The sequence below is a fragment of the Pelodiscus sinensis genome, chromosome 1 (assembly GCF_049634645.1).
Source record: "Pelodiscus sinensis isolate JC-2024 chromosome 1, ASM4963464v1, whole genome shotgun sequence".
Lineage (NCBI taxonomy): Eukaryota > Metazoa > Chordata > Testudines > Trionychidae > Pelodiscus > Pelodiscus sinensis.
Window position 1 is genome coordinate 217,442,937 of NC_134711.1, and position 23,357 is coordinate 217,466,293.

A 23,357-nucleotide genomic window follows, 5' to 3' on the forward strand; every position below is an offset into this window, starting at 1 on the left:
ATTGGGGAAGCTATCTTTGTAATGGGTAAGATAGTTGGAATCTTTGTTAATTCCCCTGCGGAGAGTGTCGAATTTTAGCATGAATGCCAGTTCAGAGGATTCCCTTTCAAGTGCAGATTTGAATGTCTTCTGAAGTAGGATACAGGTTAGCAGGTCATTCAGACAGTGTCCTTTCTGGTTGAAATGGCAAGCAACTGTTTTTACTTTGTGATCCTGTCTAATGTCTGTTTTGTGGGCATTGATTCTTTGGCGAAGTGTCTGAGACGTTTGTCCAATGTACATAGCAGACAGACACTTTCGGCACATGATAGCATAGATTATATTTCTGGAGGCGCAGGAATATGTATTCTTGATCATATAAAAAATAAAAAAGCAAATTGAAAGAGCCAAACGAATACCTAGAAACCATCTACTATAAGACAGACCCAAGAAAACCAACAATAGAACACCACTTGTCATCACCGTCAGCTCCCAACTTAAACCTGTCCAACACATTATCAATAGATTACAGCCTATACTGGAACAGGACACTAAACTACAAGAAGCTCTGGGAGACAGACCCATAGTCTCCTATAGACAACCACCTAACCTCAAGATGATTCTTACCAACAACCACAGGACATACCACACTAATACCAACCTTGGTACTTTCCCTTGCAGCAAACCCCGCTGCCAGCTTTGTCCACATATTCACTCTGCTGACACCATTATTGGGCCTAACCAAGTGAGTTATAAGATCAAGAATACATATTCCTGCGCCTCCAGAAATATAATCTATGCTATCATGTGCCGAAAGTGTCCGTCTGCTATGTACATTGGACAAACGTCTCAGACACTTCGCCAAAGAATCAATGCCCACAAAAGAGACATTAGACAGGATCACAAAGAAAAAACAGTTGCTTGTCATTTCAACCAGAAAGGACACTGTCTGAATGACCTGCTAACCTGCATCCTACTTCAGAAGACATTCAAATCTGCACTTGAAAGGGAATCCTCTGAACTGGCATTCATGCTAAAATTCAACACTCTCCGCAGGGGACTTAACAAAGACTCCAACTATCTTAGCCATTACAAAGATAGCTTCCCCAATTATCACCTCTAATACTATTAACTCACAGACATCTCCCCTTCCCCACCTCTAATATCATTAACTCACTGGCATTCATCTTCCTTTCCCCCCACCCCCCACATCCCTCAAGAGGTCATCAAAGCCAGCTCCATCTTTCATTGACGGTTCATATGGGAAGTGTTGAGTGGTCTATATGAAATAGTGGTCTTCTCCAGTTCTTGGTGGACAAGTAACCTGGCTGCAGTCAATCTCTACCAAAGCCTACAGCAATACTTTCATGTGCATTGAATTTAAAGTTTGTCTGGATCTATAAATGGTCTGCCTCGAGTAAAAGTATATTTTAAAAGAATAAATTGTTGATTACACCGGTCTACAATTTTTTAGAAGTCGACTGCTTCAGAGATAAAATGTGCTATTTATTATGTATTTTGATGTGCTGAATTCAAATATGACAATTAAAACAACTGATTTGCTACTGTTTCCAAGATATTTACGTTTTTACATTTTACGTCTATGTATATTGTGTAAATAGTAGAGTTTTAATCATAAATTGTAAACCTAGGTCTTTCATGTGTTTATGGTTGCTTTACATGGTCATACTTCACCTGTTCTGTTTATGTAACACTTTAAAAATCAGCAAAAGGGTTATATAAATAAAATTTATTATGAAATAAAAGGCAAAAAATTATTATGTAGATAGTTTAATCCTATCTACAGTGTCTACTCGGCGCTTCTTGGCTTGTCTCTTGTATTCATTAAATGGAGCGTCTCTTGTCACTGTCCAGCAATAGTCTGCAAGCATTGATGGGGTCCATTTGCCCTGATAGCATTTGTCCATTGTTGCAATGTCCTGGTGAAATCGCTCGCCATGCTTGACACTCACTGCTCCATAATTCGGTGGAAAAAAATCTAGATGAGAGTGCAAAAAATGTATCTTTAGTGACATGTTGCAACCAAGGCTTTTGTATGCCTTGAGGAGGTTTTCCACCAACAACCTGTAGTTGTCTGCCTTGTTGTTTCCAAGAAAATTTCTTGCCACTAACTGGAAGGCTTACCATGCCATCTTTTCCTTGCCATGAATTGCATGGTCAAATGCATCATCTCGAAGAAGTTCACGAATCTGAGGACCAACAAAGACACCTTCACTTAACCTTGGAAATTTTGCACGGAGGTACTTGAAAGCTGCTTGTGTTTTGTCCATGGCCTTGACAAAGTTCTTCATCAGACCCAGCTTGATGTGTAAGGGTGGTAACAAAATCTTCCTTGATTCAACAAGTGGTGGATGCTGAACACTTTTCCTCCCAAGCTCCAATGACTGTCGGAGTGGCCAATCTATCTTGATGTAGTAGGAATCTCTTTCACGACTATCCCATTCGCAGAGAAAACAGTAGTACTTTGTGTATCCAGTCTGCAGACCAAGCAAGAGAGCAACAACCTTCAAATCACCACAAAGCTGCTACTGATGTTGGTCATAGTTTATGCACCTCAAGAGTTGTTTCATGTTGTCATAGGTTTCCTTCATATGGACTGCATGACCAACTGGAATTGATGGTAAAACATTGCCATTATGCAGCAAAACATCCATAACTTCTAGGAATAACATGATGCAATTCATATCATGTATGATGCAATACCAGCTTCAGATTACAACATTCATTGTTTTGCCTAAAAAGCAAGTACTGTCCAAACCCAGTCATAGATTTATTCATAGATCCAGTCAAAGATGTATTTTAGTCATTTCTGGTTTAAATTGAGATCCCTTCCCTTTATAACTCACTTATCTTCCGCCATTCACAAGTCAAGGATCGTATATACTGACCCAATAGTCGTATATACTGACCCAATCTTAAAAACTAGAGCCAATCAACAATTTTAAGCATCATTTTCATTCTCAGTGACCCAGAATTAGTAAAGTTTGACTACATTTATTTCAGAAGCATTTTGACTGTAGATCAGTGTTATCAGATAGTTTGAGATCAATAAAAAGAATTATTCAAAAGAAGCTTCAGATGGTTAATAGAATACTACTGAGTTTTCAGGTCTCTGGATGCCAGATGATGGACTGCATGTCATATGTGTTTGTCTCAGGAGAGGGAACGAACAGAGACTAGGCAATAACTGAATGAATCATATGAAATCAGATGAGACTTACTTGCAGAGGCACTGTGAGCTTGTAACTCACTCTAACAGATGTATGTAATACCAAACTCACAAAAGTCAGATGAAAGTGAGAACATCTACATTTTTAAAAAATATGTGAGACAATAATGAGAACACAGTTGGGTGTTTATTCATTTCTTACTGAAAAATGTAGGGCTTTGAGAACCACCATGAAAATATGTATTAGTGTATATGCTGTTATGAAGACAACAACTACAAAAATCCATTCTGAGCAAACTTCCAATTAGTCTTTCTTACCAAATACCATTTGTGTTCGCTTTTGAGTTCACTTATTTTCTCCTTAATTTGTAATCTCTCTCTTCTGCTTCCAAATTGCTCATAGCAGTCTATTGCCATATCAACCCTAATGCCATCAAAGATATTTCTTTTTGCTTCCAGAAAACCATAATAATGCACTTAGCATGAACAAACATGGCACATGATGTTAATTATTGTAATAGATGTTTAATTGCATATTTACTATACATGGAAATATGAATGAGCAATCCAGGAAAATAACAAGATATGTTTGTACCACTATGTTGAGATTTTTTGTTTTAATTCTTCATTGATCTTTGTTTTGCCCTAATCTGCTTTATCATGCCGTCTGGGTTGAGAGGAGTGGTTATAAATGTTATGCCTGCCACTACAATTCTGTATGGAGTGCTCAGAGAATTTATACCAGGAATCACTCTAATAACTGTGGAATAGTTGTTTGCACCATTGACATGATGGGACCTTTGCCACTGGCTTTAATGAGAGCAAAATCAAGCCTTTAGTATTGTTCTTAAGAGGTCTGACTAACTTTGAAGATGGCCACTTGTGGAAGTGGTTTCACGATACATTCTGAAAGTGTAAGGTTCCGGGAAATTTTTAAACATGTCCAAACACAGATTTATTGAATAGTGCCATGCAGGAGCATTGTGATGATCTGACGATATAAGCAATTACAGACAGTTGGCATTGTCTCATTCCCATCACTCCCAAGATGTTTAGCAGCATAAGCCATGGGTACTTTTTCTCACTCTCATCAACACTTACATTTTTGTCAAATCTCTTTATATTTTTTGAGTTTACCTGTATTGCATTAACACATGGATTAAATTATTGTCCTGTATAATATTCTCTTAATTCATGAGAGCTTTAAATACTTATGAGGAGCAAGAAATTGACACTTCCAAAGTTGTTAAAGCCCCAAAGTTTTATATCCAGAACGTCAGGGAAGCTGCAGAGGGCTCAAGCATAGCTGTAATATGTGTTTATTTTTTCCTTTTTGTGTTGTTGTTTTGTTCATTTAGACACTAGCATGAGTCGATATCATGTCCAGTGGTTCCCAGAATCCTGTGCGCACAATGAAACTAAAGGGCCTGAAAAAGCAACTGGCCTTACCTATGTAAGTTGACATTCAGTCTCTTGCTTAACTTGTAGTAGTATACAGTCATCAAGAATGAGACATGGGGAGGATGGAAAGGAAGAGGGAAAGGATATATAATAGAACAAAGCATGTTTTATGCCTATCACAGGTACAGTAGGAGTGGGTTTTCTTTATTTCATGGAAGAGTAGTGATATATTTGGGATTGTTAATTTAAACAAACATAAAAAGTAGTCTAAATGAATTTAGTGCATTCAAATGCTTTAACTGAGTATCTGAAGTGTTTATATTACACTACAAGGCAAACCTGTTTGTACCATACACATATACTTATACAGCATTTACTACAAAGGGGTCCTAATGGATGGACCCCTGGAAACCACCGCAATACAAATACTGAATATTAAGCAAAATAAGCAGCTAGGGTTGTTTTCAAACAAAGGGAAGTTACCAGGCTCCCACTGAGAAGAGTAAGAGATGAAGAAAAGAGCCTCAAATGATAGATGCTAGATATTAATTCTGGAAGGTGCAAAGATATCACAGTTATTCTCCATCACCGGCAATTTAAAATCGAGATTAATTTTTAAAAAATATGCTTTAGTGCAAATAGGAATTAAATCTGGGGAAGTCTCATGACTTGTATTATGCAGTAAGTCAGACTAGATAATCACAGTGGTCCATACGGTCCTTAAAGTCGAGTAGTGATGCAATATAAGAACCTAGATAAAAGAGAGAAAGGTTCTAGATTATTATCCTTGTGTATAAATAAATACTTTATCTCAATTATATTTTAGCAATGGCATTTCTTCCTTCTGAATGTACCATTCAGTCTAGTACTATTCTACTCAAGTCACATGCTTTACAAACATTACATTACTGAAATTGACACGCCACACACAAGTCAGTGAATAATGAAGGAAACTTCAATATAAGAAACCTTGATCAGCCATTCTTTTGTACCCTGCCTCTTTCTAAGAAGTCAACTCACTGAAGTTACAGGTGACTAAATGCTAGACTAAATCAAATGGAAGAGGTGGGATTTACTGCTGTCAGATGGTGTAGATGGATTTAAAAAGAGGATAGATTTTTGTGTGTGGTAAGTAACAGTATTTGGAGTTATACATACTAAGGGCAGGGAAAGCTTACATACAGGTTGAAACTCTCTTAACCGTGATTCTCTGGTCCAGCAACTGCCATGGTCTGGCATGGATGTTGCAGGACCAGAGAGTTCCCCTGGAGGGCCAGCAGTAAGGATCCCTGTGGGACCTGCAGAGCAGTGGGCTGCGCACAGGGAGCTGACAGCAGGGCCACTCAGCACGTGGCAGTGGCGTTTCCCAGAAGGGTTGGTTGACCTGGTGTGTGGCTTCCCAGCAGGACTGGGAGCCCTGTCGTGCAATGCATACATGGCTGTTCAGGAAGCTCCAACATGCAGGGTTGCCCACAGAGTCCCGGCGCACGCAGCTTTCCAGAGTCCTGCCTGGAGCCCCAGCACTGGGCTATTTGACGGAGCCACAGCAGCGATGGCTGCCCACTCTGTTAGCAGGGCAGTGAGGTCAGCAGGAGGTGGGAAACTGGCTGGGAGGCCAACGGCCAGGAAAGAGGGGCAATAGCAGGGGTAAAAAATGACCTCTCCTGGTGCAGCAAAATCCCTCGTCCAGGACCAGTTAGGTCCCCAGGGTACTGGACCAGGGAGGTCCTACTTGTAATTCATGTAGTCTGATTTAGAAACCCCTATGCTTATGAGATCTTATCTATTATTCTAAAATAGTTAAGAAACTTCTTTCAATCAATATATGATTAAAAAGGGCTTGATGTTTAAAACCTTACTCCCTTTGGGTCTAATCTTGCTTCTAATGTTATCAATGGTAAAACTCTCACAGACTCTACTCGGTTCACAACTTGACTTCTGAATAATCTGAAGTAGGAAATACAGGCCTGTTGAGTTTGCAGGATACTCTTCGCAGCTTCTAATACTGTAATATTCTCCTTCAGATGTACCCTGAACAATCTGATTAACAAATAAGGAACTTATCCCTACAGTCCTTTTTCGTGCCAGTAGTTACTTCAGCATCAAAGTGACAATTTTTTTACAAGTGCTGTTCTAGAGGGACTGCACTAGAATGTTCTCAGTAGTCTATTAGTTATAAACTTTTCACGTATGCACTGTTGCTGTGGCCATGTTGGTCTTAAGATATTAGAGAGGTGAGGTGAGTGAGGTAATATTTTTTATTGGACCAACTTCTGTTAGTGAGAGGAACAAATCTTGGAGCTTACACAGAGTTCTTCTTTGGGCCTGGTTCACAGTATCACTGCTAACTACAAATTGGAACAGATTGTTTAGCATAAGTAGTTAACACATATTTCAAAGGACCATTCAAGGTGAAGTTGCCCATTAAAATATATTGAAATATGTGTTAACTACTTATGCTAAAGAATCTATTATTTAGAAGTGGCACTTTTGAGTTCTTTTCTCAGAGCTGAAGAAAAGCTCTGTGTAAGCACAGAAGCTTGTATCTCTATCACCAATAAAAGTCGGTCCAGTAAATACTAGCTCTCTAATAATGCACTTTCCATGTCAATCATGAGAAAATTGACTTAGCTTAGCTCTAACACTCTTTCTCTGTTATCAGACACAGAGTACAACATTTTCAGAAGTACCTAATCAATTTAAAGGCCTGAAAATCAGTGGGACTTGGGGTCCTAAGTCACTTAGGTGACTTTTGACATTTAACCAGAAGCTAGCATGTCTCTTATTAAACTTGATTGGCACGAAAACACATATGGACTTTCAAAGGGATCAGGGATCTTGTTTAGTTGTTACATTAAAGCTACACTCTACACATAATTATGTTTTATTGCTCAGTTATGGATCTTTTCCTGCTTAGGGGGATATCATGCTATATCAAAGGGTAAAAGTAGGAAGTCCTTAAAGAAAGACATATAAGGCCCTTTGAGATTTGCATGTATCTTAAAAGGAGTTCTTAAATGTAGACTAAGCCTGTCTTTCATCTCAGCTTAAATCAGATTCCTTGCATTTATTTAATTGGATTAGCATTTTTCATCCTCTCACTGCCATTCCCACTACCTTTTTGCCAAGGGATTGTTCCCTGTGTTAGAAGTTAGCGACTTTGAAGCAGCACGACGAAGGTACAGTTTAGGATTGAAGAAAGTATCCCGCTACCATGATAATGTTTTTCAAATTATAATTTAATAATACTTTAGGCGGTATTTGCTTTGTTCTCTGAATAAAAACCACATTTGCATGTGCTAATCATGTAGAGTAAAAACTCTTTCCTTGAAACAAAAACATTTAATCTTATGCCAACGTTATGGTTTTTTTTAAAAATGGTTTATTCGCAGCATATACTGTTTTTCTTGGTCTAGGAAAACTACATAATTCTTCAGGATCTGTCATTTTCATGTAAATATAAAGTGACCGTTCAGCCAGCAAGATCTAAAGGTCGTTTGAAGGCTGAAAGTATTTTCTTTACCACCCCACCTTGCTCTGCTCTTAAAGGAAAAAACCACAAGCACATTAGTTGTCCTGCTGAAGGCGGTAAGTCATAATCTGAAGAATTTGCAGAGAAGATTCAAGCACACTTCAAGGCACTCAAATACAAGTTTTGTAAAGGGGTTGTTTTTTTTTTTTTGGAACTGGATGAACTCTTTGAATTCTTTTAGTAGGAAATTTGTCTAACAAATACTTTCAAAAATTTTCTTCATTATAAATTCAATCAAATTAAATACACAGAGGTTTAGTTTTACCTACCTGACAGATTATTATAGTAAGATTTGGACACTTAAATAAGAATTTCAGGGGATTATTAAAATAAACAGTATATTGTAGCAGGATTATCCTTGACATTGCTAGTCTTTTAAGGGCTTGTTTGTGAAGGAAAGTTTTATCAGTTGTACAGAGAGAATTATACAAATATTAGCGATACCTTTATAATCCACTTTGTAAATACTTCTATTCTAGTGTGAGAGTGATTGGGTTAGGTTTAACTTGACCTCCTTCCCAAATAAGCTGCAGCAAAAAGCCACACAACAACAACAAACATTTTTATACTGGTATAGGTGCCCACACATAGGGTTATACTGGAATAGATATGAGTTTAAATTCACATCTAGTTTATATCCCAAAGTACTTTCCTTTGCTGATAAGGCTTCAAATTGTGAGCTTGAATTGCCTGCACATTATGTAGTTATTTACACCGGTATAAAGTGAGTATAAAAAAGCTTTCATTTTCATTTGGCAGATTGCGTACCACTTTGGACAGGTAAGTGACCAACAAAATACAAGACCATTGAGAATCACACCATGGGACTATAATATACCTTTTTTACCAGATGCAATATAGGGTGCATCTATACTGCACCTGTAGCTCGAAATAAGCTATGCAATTTCAGCTAAGCAAATTCCATAGCTTATTTCTAGTCAATTTCAAAACACCTTATTTCATAATTTGGTGCTGTCTATATAGTGCCAACTTTCAAAATAACACGCTATTTCAAAATGTCCCTTACGGCTTGTGGAACAAGGTTTATAGCGATGTCGGCATAGCGAGCCCGTTATGTTTTAAAATAATGGGCGTGCTGTTCAGACACAGTATAGCTATTTTGGGATACCAGGAGGTCTCCCAAAATTGATCCACAGTGCAGATGTAGCCATAGAGAAGTCAATTTGAAACTCTCCTAAATTAGAGTTTATACTGTTCCTTTTTCAGAAGTATCTTTATCAGAGCCAGCATCAGGTTTATGGTGCCATTCCATGAGTTTTCCTGAACTCCCAGCCAAGAAGAGACAAGCTTGTGTTCTTGGACCTTAGTGAAGAAATACTGGTTACTTGTCCGTGAAAAGCCTGACTTTTAACATGGCACTCCCTGTTGTCATAGGTCACCATTTACATCATCTCAAGCTAAGAGGAACTTGATCAGAAGTTTGAATTTTAGCCAGAAGTCATCTGAAATAAGCCTGTCATTGCTAAACATCTTGGCTGTGTCTACACTGGGCCACTTATTCCGGAAAATCAGCCACTTTTCTGGAATAAGCTGCGAGCTGTCTACACTGGCCCTTGAATTTCCGGAAAAGCAACGACATTGAACTGTACAAAATCAGCCGCTATTCCGGAAAAACTATTCTGCTCCTGCTCGGGCATAAGTCCTTATTCCAGAACACTGTTCCAGAAATGGGCCAGTTTAGACAGCCCAGTAGTCTTTTCCAGAAAAAAGCCCCGATCGCGGAAATGACGATCTGGGCTCTTTTCCGGAAAAGGGCTTTTCCGGAAAAGCAGCCTGCCAGGGCTTTTCCGGAAAAGCAGCCTGCCAAATACTTATAATGAAAACTATTCTGTTTGAAGCATTTCCGGAAATTGATGCCAGTGTAGACACAGCCCTTAAGAAAAGAGGTGGCAAAAAGTTGGTAGAGTCCTAAGAAAACCAGATAGAGAAATACAATAAACTTGTCAAGAAACAGACTATAACCCTGAGATCTCAAGCTATATTAGCACCATTTCAGCTGTTCCTCAAAATTAAACTCATTCTTTCACCTCAAATTTTTGCAGCACCAGTTCTCCCCAAAGTGCTGGCCAAACCCGAGAATCTATCTGCCTCTTTCATTGTTCAGGAAGTAAACATTACGGGTCACTTTTCATGGAAGATATCAAAGGCAAATCTTCACCAGCCCATGACAGGATTTCAAGTCACCTGGGCAGAGGTTACTACAGAGAGCAGACAAAACAGCTTACCCAACAGCATCATTTCCCAGTCTCAGATACTGCCAGCAGTAAGTTTTCTTTTCATTGCCGGGGTTATTGCATGTTTGTGTGCATGAATATTTTTGTATTTTTAATCATGAGTTAGCTGCAAGGCACCATTGGGATTTTTTTGGTACTGCGTATCTGAGCAGGAAATGGGTTGACTCCCTCCCCTATTTTGGGATACCTTTACAACTGTATCTACAACTGGGTACAACTACTCATCTTGAAGGTACACCACACATTATCATGTGAGACTATCAAATTAGCAGCTTTATTTGAGATGTGCCTTAATGAAGGCAAAGGATCATCAGCAGTCCTGTTTGTAAAAGGACAGTTCCATTTTTAAGACCTCTTGTAGGTGTCCCGACTTTTTCTTAAAAAGAGGCAAATTGTCCTGTATTTTCTATCTCCCCACAATAGTAGTAGCAATTCCTGCTGTTGGCCAGATCAGTGCTTACCAGTGGCCCTCACACCAGCAGTGAGGGTGGGTTCCAGTGTCTGACAATGGGGGGTGGGCATGCGAAGCTGATGATGGAGAGAAAATGGAGGGTGCAGGGTTGGTTGCTCCCCCCACATCTGTCAACACAGCCCCTGCTGTGTGCCAGCTCTTGACTGTCATCCCATTTCTGGCTGGCATTGGCTGCATGCTGTAAACTGTGGTGTCTGGTGTGTGCAGTCAGTCACCAGACAGCAAGCCACTTATGTGTCATCTCTTTTGCAGTATGTCCTTCCAGAGGCCTTAGTTTAATGCCACTAGTCCAGTCTGAAGACTAGACCAGTGGATGGTTGTCTGGTGATTCAACAATTCAAACTGATTTGAAGAAGTTGAACAGAAGGTCTGATTCTTCACTGCCTTGAAAATTTCCTTGAATCATTTGCCAGTGTGCATTCTAATTTGGAAGTCTTTTACATCTACTCTGCTCAAAGCCATGCAAAGTCTGGCTCATGTTAATGAACATTCCAACTCTGACCACTTCAAAAACAAGATTTAAAATTAGGGCCAGATCATCAGTTTGAGTAGCTGAGTGGATCTATAGTGAGACTACACTTAAAAATTTAAAGCGCTGATGTGGCAAGAGTGCTGGAAGAAAGGTCTCCATGAGGGGAGTAGCTGGCTGTGCTGGGCACTGTGCTTCCAGCACTGTAGCACCGTTTACACTGGTGCTTCACAGTGCTGTATCTTGCTACACTCATGGGGGTGGTATTCCACCCTTGAGCCAGAAAGTTGCACTCAGTGACCAGGACTTGGCCTTATTTTCACTAGCCGAGGCTCTCATTCTTGACTCAAAAAGGGCCAAATCAAATCATTGGCATCTAAACACAGACATTGGCTTCTATAAAATATTTTATGAGACATAAAATGAATTTGTTAAATTAAAAGTAAATACAACTTAGAAATAACTTTAATTTACGGCACTGACATTTTAAATTCAGAAAACTGATAAGAAAATTGAAGTTGGAAGTATCAGAAAGTGACATCACAAATATAAGCAAGTGAAATATTAACTATAAGGAATGCTATATTTTAAGAGACGGGAAACATATCTGATTAACTTTATGGGTATGTTGACTCTGTGAACCTTAAAGTCTCTCTGATGGGTATGAATGTATATAGGTTGACTTAAATTTTAGGTGTAAACCAGGCGTGAAAACTGGCTTTATTTCAAATTCTTGCTCTGCCAAATATTTATCGATACCAACTCTTTATGAACATGCTAATCAAACCAGAAGAGTAGTGACTTAAATAATAAGTGTACAAATCCTTTATAATAAAACCTTAAGAAAGCAATCTGTGAGAGTTATAACACAGTTTAAAACCAATATTTTTAAGAAAGAAAGTATCTACTTTAACATACAATCTGTGCATGGAGCAACTGTATCTATTTTTTTCTGGTTGCCATAAGAATTTATTCCATTCATATATTTTTAGGATCACTATGTGCTGACAGTGCCCAACCTGAGGCCCTCAACGCTTTACCGATTAGAAGTGCAAGTGCTGACTACAGGCGGGGAGGGACCAGCTACAATAAAATCTTTTCGAACACCTGACCTGCTGCCACCTGCACCCCACAGTAAGTGTTGCGATTTGACATAAAAGTATTTGGGCTAGTGTACATGCAGAGAAAGGCATTCACAATATTATCTACTGCAATAATTAAAACAAAGTCTCAAGGTTCTATTCTTGTAATCTTCTACACAGCAAACAATATTAAACTGTTCTGTTTTTAGCGATATTATGGATTCTGGGAATATTGCTTGTAATGAAAATGGAGAATCCTGGTGTGACATTTATTGACTTTGAATCTAGAATGAACTTTTTAATTCCAGTCACTGTACATTTACTATACAGTTTTGGTTCTATTTTCCCCATATTTGTGTGAGCATCAAAGTCACTTTGAAACAAAAGAAGGTTCATGTCATCCCACTGTACATGTCTTATAGGACTTTGGAAGCACCAGGAAATTCCCTTCAGTTTCCAAGTCAATGGACAGTGGGAGATGGGGGCCATTCAAGGAAGAATTTACATTGCTCTATGAAACAATGAATTTCTCTGAGGATTTCCCAGGATGCCCACCTGCACATCCTACATGACCTTATTTCTGCTATGATTCTTGTGTATGTGTCCCACTACAATGCAGTGATACAGACATGCTATTAAGGACTCTCCTTCTTATTAGTGTATTCAAAATCCCACAAAATGGTCATCTACAAAACAGGAAAATTATTGGCTCTTTAGACAATGTTAATGTTGTGGGGTTATTTCACATTAGGTTTATAGAGGTCTGATGGGTAGATACTGTATAATCCCACCAACTCCCTGCTTGACCATCTCCTCACCTTTCTGTGGATCTGGAACTCCATGGAGCTCCCATGGAAGGACTTTTAGGGAGAAGGATGAGTGATGTTACACATAGAAACTTCCATTCCATGTCCCCTCTACCAGAATTCCACTGTTTTTTTCTCCACTATCAAGAGAGGGGCTAATGTGGCTCTATCCATATGTAATCAAATAAATACAAAATATAGTATCTAGAGGTATAAGATTCTGAATACTAGTAGCTATCCCCTGAATCATGGAGTTCCATTAGTTCCACCATTCACAGAGGGGCTAATGTGGCTCTACCCATAAGTAATCAAATAAATAAAAAATATAGTATCTAGAACAACAAGGACAAACATCAAAAGATTGCAAACTTTTATTAATAAATGTTTGCGTAAGATCATTGGCCTGAAGTGGTCTCACAAGGTTACAAACATTAGCTTATGGGAAAAAGCAGTGCAATGCCCAGTAGAGCAAGAGATATTGAGAAGAAGATGGCAATGGATTGGCCATATACTGAGGAAGCCACCAACTAGCATTACCAGACAATCTCTATCCTGGAACCCACAGGGAAAAAGGGGAAGAGGAAGGTCAAAGAATAGTTGTACAAGAGACCTGGATATGAATGTGAGGAAAATGGGCAAAAGCTGGAGAGAATTAGAAAAGGTGGCACAAGACAGAGAGGCTTGGAATGAAATTGTTGATGGCCTATGCTTTGCTAAGGGCAAAGAAGATAGTATCTAGAAGTAAAAGATTCTGAATACTAGTAGCTATCCTCTGAGTCATGGAGTTCCATTAGTTCCCAAAACCCATAGTAATAAGTTTAGAGCTTCATAGCATAGCAAACCTAAGGGACATAATTAGCTCGTCTCAATGTTTCCCATCAAAGCCTTGAGTTATAGAATATTTGTTATTGATTACATTTGAAGTATACATATGAACTGTGGTTATTTCCTTCTCCCCTGTGAAGAATGTGCCCGCAAACCATCGCATATTGTTTCACAACATAAACAATATTAATCAATATAAATTGATTGCACAACATAAACAAAAAATTGACAAGTTTCAGAGGGGTAATCATGTTAGTTTGTTTCAGTAAAAACTATGAGGAATCCTATGACAACAGGCCACTTAATGCATCTGACAAAGTGGGCTCCAGCTGACAAAAGTCTTTAAGCTGCACAGGACTCCTCATTTAAAAAACAAATGTTATTTTTTGCAGCACTTCTGTGCAGTTAGCTTTTAAGGAGCTGATTGTAACAAAATGCTATTTCCTAAGCATTTGAAATATTTTTATGGGAGCCCAGGAAATGTCTGGCAAATTAGTCCTGATTCAACAACGAAGTAAGAAAAAACCTCACCTGCTTGGATGCTTCCATCATTGAAGAGTGCCACTGAAGACATCTGAACAGTGTGAGAGCCTATGTCACCAGTGGCAAAATTCTTTGCAGATTCAAGGCCTTGTATGCAAGTATTCAACTGAAAAACTGTGTCGTCCAATGGCTACAATGGCAGCCTGGCTTGTCAGAGGCCCAGCTTCAAGCTTTCTTTGTCACATACTCTTTGCAAGCCTCTTAGCATCTCTCTGCCTCACTTCTCAGCTTCTGAAAAAAGTGATAACAGCACCACTGTACCATATAGGATTGTTGTAAGGTTTAAATACAGGTCCAACTTTTTTAGTTTGGGACCGTTGGGACCTGACTGATGTCAAACCAGAGAATTTGCCAAACCATGGGGAGGTCAATATTGTCTTCCACTGCTTACTGGGCTCTTAGAAAATATTTAGGGGTAAATTAGCACCAAGCAGCTCAGAACACTGAGAGCCAGGACTGGTGGCTATAAAGAAACTTTATGGGACCAAGGGAAACTTGGCCACACCCATGATAAGCGGACATCCTGCTAACTAAAATCATGTTGAACCATGGATGTTGCCAGACGAGAGAGGTTCAAACTGTATCTTGAAGATTGCAAGGTGTTCAGTATAATAACGGGGGCCTAATGATTGTATTGCACATATGGCAAAAGATTAAAAGTGATGAATACTCTTTCTTCTTTACTTAGGACCTCATCTGAAACAGCACCATTCACATCACTACAAGCCACCCCCAGAAAAATACTAGACTGCTTCCTAGAGTCAACCAAGTAACAGAAAAAAAAACTGAGCTCCCACAAGAAGACTAGAAAAACGCACTTCTGTAGGAGCAATTAATCAATTTTTTCCAGTGGAAGTTACAATCCTGTATGATTTGTAGCTATTTCTACATAGTTTAGGCATGAAGAATATCATTTATACCAATGCTGGGATGAAATGTACAGCCATTATCATGACAGTATCCCCCCTAATCTGCTAACTGAAGATTTCATCCAATTCAATACATCTGAGAAAAATGTATGTTTGTTGTAATAACATCTTGTTTCCTAGAGTTAAAATAGAAAGGTGCAGTGAATAACAAAGGGTTTTGTTTTGTTAATCTTTATAACAATATTTGAAATATTTTTTTTTATGTATACATAGTTTTGAAAGCCAGATGCCAGATCTTCAGCTGAGGTAAATTAGCATCTCTTGCTTGAACTCGGTGGAACTATGCCAGTTTACACCAGCTAACCCCATACAGTAATATAGTTTGCCAGAAAGGAGATCTCTAGCTAAAGTTAGTATACAACCAAATAAGCAGCAACAATAGACACATCTAATTCAGTCTACAATAGAAAATACTATTACATGAACAATAAAAAAGGATATTGTAGTGCGTGATGTATTTCCTTAGGGAATATTTTGTATGGAAATGGTACCATGAAGCTCTCTTCTTACAAAATGTGTTGACGGGGGACATTTTCAAAGGCACAAATGGCAGTTAGGTGCCTATCTTTTGTTGAAGTTCTATAGCAGCTGGATACATGCCTTTGAAAATCTCCTAATTTGCTGTTTGCTATTTTGAAGGAAGCCATATATATTATGACTGTAAGAGAACTAAATAGGAAATGTTCTCATTTTGCACATGGAAATTCCAAGGCACATGTTATGTGATTAGGTTTAGTGCTATTTTGGAGCTTCTTTGGCATTTTAGCATGCATGTCTATGTTCCCCAAGGATCTTTTAGAACAGCAGAATAAATGTACTAGCTACATGCATGGTGCTCCAAAGTATGTGACAATACACGGTTATCTGGGAGTCATTGGCTTATAATTTATTTGAATTCATTTTTCAAATTCAGGCATAAAGTGTCCCTTGTTTTTTCATGGGAGTACAGATGACCTTATTGAGCAATGTAAACAGGCCACACAGAGAGACAGCCTTTAATAGAAAGCAGAAAAGGCATGGATTTATAATAAAAAATGATGGAGAGGTTCTCTATACACACTCTATCCATACAAATTTTCCTGTTGATGCAACCTCTTGTCCAAAAAATTGCCGCCTGTGCATTCTCAAGTTGCAGAAGGAGGATGCTACATCTCAAGATTTCTGTAACTTAAAGTTGACAAATAAACCAACAGTCACTTTATGGAATCTCCCAACAGCAAGTGCCACAAAAACAAACCAACCCACCCAAATCTGACTACAGATATTCTGTACACTACTTCGTCCTGAGATACCCAGAAGGAGAAAAATACTCAGTGTCACAACAACAATAAATATTTTGCAGAAAACCAAATAAATGATAGTAAAAGTCAAGAGCCCCATTGTAATTTCTGAGTAGTTTGTTCATTCAGTTTTTGCAACATTTTAATATTTGTAGAGAAAAGAGAACTAGAGATTATTGCATTAGTTCTGCTATTCTCTTTGTATTTCCTGGTACCTTTTTGAGATATACACTCATGGAGCAAGTAACTTCACAAAGCTGTCTTTAGGACTACAAGTCCCAGGCTTTGGATAATTACTTCATAAGGTAATAAGGGCTGTTTATGCTTTGACACTACAAAAACAAACAACCCTCCCTCACAAAAAACAAACAACCCCTCCCCACCTCCCACATACCACAACTTCTTTTCCCTATTACATAATGCAATTAAGCTTTGAAGGGAACAGTAACTGACCGAAGGTCAATTATTTTCACCCAGCTGAAATCTGAAAATCTGACATGCATCAAAGTACTCAGATCTTGTGAAAGAAATTACTAAATCTTTGCAATTTGGCACCACTCATACATTTAAATTGCATTGGACTTAAATAAGACAAGGAAAGTGCTCTGTGGTTAGATTGTGGAACCTAATTCCCTTAGGTTCCTTTGAAAACATCATCCTAAACCTTTTGGTGAGATTCTATTCTCAGTAACTCTGGAATAAATTAAGAATAAATTGACTGATGTTAATGAAGTTATGATGATTTCACATTGATGTTACTGAGTGCAGACTTGGCCTCTGTCTTTTTGAAATCCAACATTGATGACAAACCTTAGATCAAAAAAGGTAGAAGCTGGCAATTAACAGTTCTTGATTATTATATGGTAGATCTTGATTGTTGAGTGGAGTGTCGTATTCCTCCAAAGGCTTTGAGCTGCTTGCTAGATTTATTATTTTTTCTTAATTGGATGCTTCAGGAGGAGACTAAAGTTCATTAAAATATTTATAAAATAGTCTGGATTTTGTATATATATATGAAAAAGTAAATTATTTATTATAGAATCAATCAATGTCACTCATACAAAACTGTCAATGAACAAATGCTATTGAATTTTGCTTGAATAAGGTTAGCGGGATTTGGCTTGGTCTTGGAGATAAAAGTGAAGGATCTGGAAGTGGCATGAACAAATTATGGTTTGTAAAAAGAGATGATTACGACTGTAATTTTACTCTTTAATGATCAGTTTCTCAATTCAACATTCAGCTATAAAAATTTCATGGGAATAAATGATCCTGAAATCATAAGAGTCAACCAGACTATTAACAAATGGGGCACTGATTATCTTATTAGTTCATAAATACCAGCCATTTTCATATAATTATTTGAATTTAACATCGTATGTTTGAAGACTTTTATGCCCAGATCCAGTGAGAGTTAGGTACCTAAATACTTTGAGGAAGAGGGTACCTAGTACATAAATCCTCATTTATTGAATTGTACAGGGTATATTACAGTTAATCTAATTTGACTAGCCTAAATCATGCTAACCTTGATTTCAGCAACACAGTTTGAAATCATATTTGAGATTATTAGTTAAAGATAATGTTCTAATTTTTTTCTCAGTTTCTCATCAATAAAGGTCTAATATGGATAGTGGGATATTTCGAAGTATACTGCACCTTTCACTTACATATTACTAGCTTACTTAGCATACTATTCTGATTGATTGATCAGGTAAATCCTGGATGACATACATATTGTTTGCTATTTTTTTCCTAATGGAAAATTATAGAATTATGCCATTTTGCTCTAACATTTTAGTGCATTTGAAACTGTTTTTTACATTGAATACTGTTTAAGAATGATATTTGTTTTAATGGCAATTAATTGTTGAGTTTTTTGTAGAGCAGAGTAAGGACTAGAAAATATTTCAGTCTTAAAACGTAAAAGGAGAAATGTGCCATACTAATATGGGTGTTGTGATAGTCACTTGGAATATTGCTGAAGGGGACAAGAACTTCTTACATATTAAAGGTCTGAATTGCAAGACATTGAACACCTTCAACATTCACAGAATTCATCTGGAGTTGAGGGCATAATGTAGCTACTGACAGGTGGCAATAGTACCTTGCAAGATCACGCACAAAATCAAAGAAACTGGCCTGTTCTTGCATCGTGAATGGGAGTTTTACTTTTGCCTTCAGTGGAAGCAGGATCAAGGATGAATTACTTCAGAGGCCTAATCTGAATTCCTTTCCTTTCATAAGCAAGACTCTCATTGAAATCACTGAGAGTACTGGACATAGAGGCCCTGCTTCAGGAAATCGTTGCTATTCAGGACAGAAATTAAGCTCGTGTTTAACTGCATTGATGTTAATAGGACATAAGCATGTGTTTAAATTAAACATGTATTTAATTTCTGTCTTGAATAGGAATGGACTTAAGTATGCCCTTACGTACTTTCCTAAATCAGCGCCTTAAAGATGACAGGATATGGCCCAGACTGTTTTAAATCCCTTGTACAACACCCTTTAAAATGTATTTTTGTCCTATGTATCTGTAAAGGTATTTGTGATATTGACTTATTTATTAATTCCTTTTCTTTCCCTGTATACCAAGTATATTCTGACATTTTTATCAGTACCTGTGAACATCAGTTATTATACATACTGTTAAGCAAACTTGTGCATTGTAACCCAGAATCTGATGCTAATAAGCTGTTGCATGTAGTTTAAATAAATAAATAAAACTTTATTTAAAAATGTAAATCAATACCTGCAGATGTGGATGATGATTATATATGGTTTTGCATGCCCAAACTCATTGTTCAGTTATAGGCATGAAGTGTAATGACTGTCTTACCTCTACTGAATATATTAGTAAAATACAATTTACGAAGTAATTAACAGAGGTCTATATGTAAAATTATTTTTCCTTTTTACTTAATTATATTGTAGTTCAGATATGACAGAACTGCTGATCTGTCACTGAAATTGTCTGTAGAAATTATGTTCCCATAACTGTCATTTAAAGTCAATATTTATTTATGTATGTAATACAGAAGGGTTGATTTGTGAGTATGTGTCTGTTATGTTATTTAGAACAAAAATGCTTCTTGTAAAAACATTTTGTAAAAAACAAATGTAATTGTAAATAGAGTCTGATATTCTGTTACTCAGTATTTTTATGTTTAGAATTTGTACATACTGTTTAAGTAATAAACTATCCTTCTACATGGAAATTTAGCTTTATTATTTCATGGGCTATCCCTCTTAGGATGCCACTTGATGTGCTGAGATAACACTGAGCCACCTGTTCTGCCAGCCTGAGTGCCTTTTAACACTGTCTTATTGAACCAGGTTCTTAAGCCTCCTTCAGCACACACATAGGCAGGGCCATACCCAATTGCAGAATGAGACAGACACTGAGATGAGGTCTGGGAAGACTCAGCGTAAGGGACTTGTCCTGGCACTCAGGTGCCCACCTTTTTTAGAGTGCAGACCCAAAGTTATATGAAATTTGCTTCCTCCCTCAATCTGGAAGAAGGCATGCACAGCTTCTTAGCTCACCTCCCAGTTATGAATTGTGCAAATGGGGTTAAAATATAAAAAATAAATATGTTTATTAATTACAACAATGGATTTTATGTGGTTAAATAAGTTTCAAACAGAGCAAAGCAGATAACTAAGCAAATAGAATATAGCACACAGACTAAGCTTGATTCACTAAAGAAATTAGTCACACATTATAATTCTGTATGCTACATATTATTAAAGGAAAATTACAGAAAGTCTTGAAAGGTAGCTGCACTGGCCTGCAGCTTAAAACATCAGGTATTATTACTCACAAGTAGGATGCCATTAAAGCTAGGGCCCAACTCTTCTTCCCCCAGTTCAATTATTGCTTCCAGGTGTTTCTTTGGGTGAGGAGACTGGGGAAAGAATCTTGATGTCACTCCCCTGCCTTATATAACTCTTGTGTAAGGCAAGAACCTTTTGCCTTCCAGTGGGAAAACACTGGCATTCCGGGAGGGAGGGGGGAATGTAGGAGTGCACAATACCAGATGACTAGGATCCCTGTCTCTGCAGGGCCCATGGCAAGCATGACACACTGGCTGACGGGAGTGTCCACAGGAAAACTAAGCTTTCACAATCCATTGTTTGGGCTAATGTGCCATCAGCCTCCAGGCTTTTTCTTTGTTGTACCTGTATGGCTAGCATGGATGACATTCAACGATCAGCACATTTGAAATGCAGATTCATGGTCTGTATCAATATTCTTAGCTTCAGATACAGACATGATACAGGCATGCAAACTGGATCTCACTCAGTAAACCCAAACCTTTCCAATGATATCTTACTGGAGCCATCTTGCATAAGGTACATCTCAGGTATGTCATATCCACCTCATAAGCATATTTTCATAAAGAAAATGTCACAATTATCTCTTGCAGAAGAGCTTATGCTTTGGCTTCTATTATTTCCTAGCTCTATGTTCTCCTTCCATAAGCCAGTTTCAAATGGTGTATCTTTTCTGTGTCCATGTGTCTCATGTCACGCTCTGGAGAATGTTAATGAGACAGCATCCTGTTTTAATTAAGTATTTCAAAGCTTGACAGTTCTCATCTCACAAGGCTTTCATCACATATGCAATCACTATTTATAACACCAATTTCTGCAGTATCGTGGTTTTTTAACTTTTGGAAGTAGTCTCAAAAATCTCACATTACATTGCGATTTCACATTGCGAGTCCTTTATATTCTGAAACATTTACTTTCTGGTTACTATCCTTCAGTAGAAAAATTAGACAGTGTTTCTGTTTAATATGAGATTGCATAGTGGCACTATTCATTCACCTTTGTTTTTTTACAAATGGAGCACGGGGAAGAAATTAATCTGTTGCCAATTATAAACCCAATGGCCCTAAAAATGTTCCATGTTTGAAATTTCTAATGAAATCAATTAGTACTCCATTATGAACTTCTGAGTTTGATCCCTGTTCCTATTTCCCCATTGTTAAAAATATATTATTTTAATTAAAGCAAATATCAGTGTCAACTTCAATATACATAGTAGCATGCGCTTTCATGGGCACAGCCCACTTCTTCAGATGAAGAAGAAATGGGCTGTGCCCACAAAAGCTCATGATGCCATCTACATGTTTTGTTAAAGCGCTACCGGACTATTTGTTGTATTTAAGTTTATCCCGTACAGACTAACTTGGCTACTCCCTCTGAAGTTTTCAGTATACATGTTAGACCATTAAAAGTAAAGGCTTCTCTCTTTGAAATGCAAGACAGTAGGTGAACATTATTGAATAGGTATACAAAGACCTATTCTCTTGAGGTTCTCTCCAAGGCATGTCTACAGCAGAAAATTATTTCGAAATAATAATTCCCAAAATAATAATTTTGACATAGTGTGTCCACACTACGGGGAAGCCTCAAAATTAGTCTGAGGCAGGCTCCATTAATGTGGACACACCACCTTGACTTAGAAAGCACTGGGCAGTAACTAATTTGAATTAGTTTGAACAGTAGCTATTTCAAAATAACGGCACTGGAGCATCCACACTATTTTATAATTATAGCTTTCAAAATTAATATTATTCCTTGTGTAAAGCAGGAGTTATTATTTTGAAATAACCAGCCTTGTTATTTTGAAATTACAGCCTTGTATGGACGCTCCACTTGATATTTCTAAATAAGGGGAGTTATTTCAAAATATCTCCCTAGTGTAGACCAGGGCCCAGTCTAAATATCCTGATGGCTAACATTTCTGAGTATTGTAGAATACACACTGTATCGACCATGGAGAATGTGCTGACGGCAACCTGCCCATGTGTTGTGACTCAAGCTATACATTCATTTTTATTTCCCTACCCACTAATAAATGTTCAGCTCCACATGCACTTAGGTGAGGTGATGCTATTGTGTCCAGCTATGGGTATATCAATGATATTTGTCCATAAACGTGCTTGGATAATATGATGATGGGAGGGGACATTTAAGTACCTACTCAAAGGAGAAAGCTATAATCATTTATCGGGTTTTCTGCAGCTATCATACATGGAGTGCATAAAGGGTAACAAAATAGAATCCATTCAAGCCCCACAAAGCAGTACAGATAAAAGCTTCATTGCAGCCAAACTTCAAAGTACATTCATTGAATTGCACTACCTCATGAACCAAAATAATTTTTTAGTTCTCTTTTCTTCTTTTTTATAGGTATTGTATTGTCATTACCTGGATAAATGCCAATTTCCCGGAGGAAAGCCTTGAGCTAAAATATTGGCCTTTATCCACTCACTGACATCACAACATTTGTAAAAGAAATAACACTATGAAGTGGAGTGAGGGTATGAGCTTTGAAGTGCAGGCAAAGTATAAAACAGTCAGATGACTTGATGCCAGTGTGACTCACTGTGTCCTGGTAGGACTTCCTCTGTTTGCTCTGTTTGCAACATCTGCCCTTGTGAGAAGATTTGAATAATGGCCATGCCATCAGCCTACAATAATAAATAATGTGGAGATGCAGCTTGAAACTTGATGGAAATATTTGCTTGTGACATATGTCTAGATCTGAGCAATTTATGGTTATAGGCTTGAAGATTT

General features: G+C 37.8%; 1 protein-coding gene across 2 annotated transcripts in view; it reads left to right on the forward strand.

Annotated features, from left to right (window-relative positions):
* Positions 1-17,817, forward strand: part of ANOS1 (anosmin 1) — a 197,014-nt gene extending 179,197 nt beyond the window's left edge. The window contains exons 10-14 of one of the 2 annotated variants that reach the window (XM_075915284.1): positions 4,528-4,622; positions 7,987-8,158; positions 10,166-10,386; positions 12,291-12,432; positions 15,243-17,817. In XM_075915284.1, coding sequence (XP_075771399.1) covers positions 4,528-4,622; positions 7,987-8,158; positions 10,166-10,386; positions 12,291-12,432; positions 15,243-15,301 — 689 coding nt within the window. In that variant the 3' untranslated portion in view covers positions 15,302-17,817. The remainder of the gene's footprint in view (positions 1-4,527; positions 4,623-7,986; positions 8,159-10,165; positions 10,387-12,290; positions 12,433-15,242) is intronic. The other variant, XM_075915293.1, reaches the window with a different exon arrangement.
* The last annotated feature ends 5,540 nt before the right edge of the window (positions 17,818-23,357 follow it).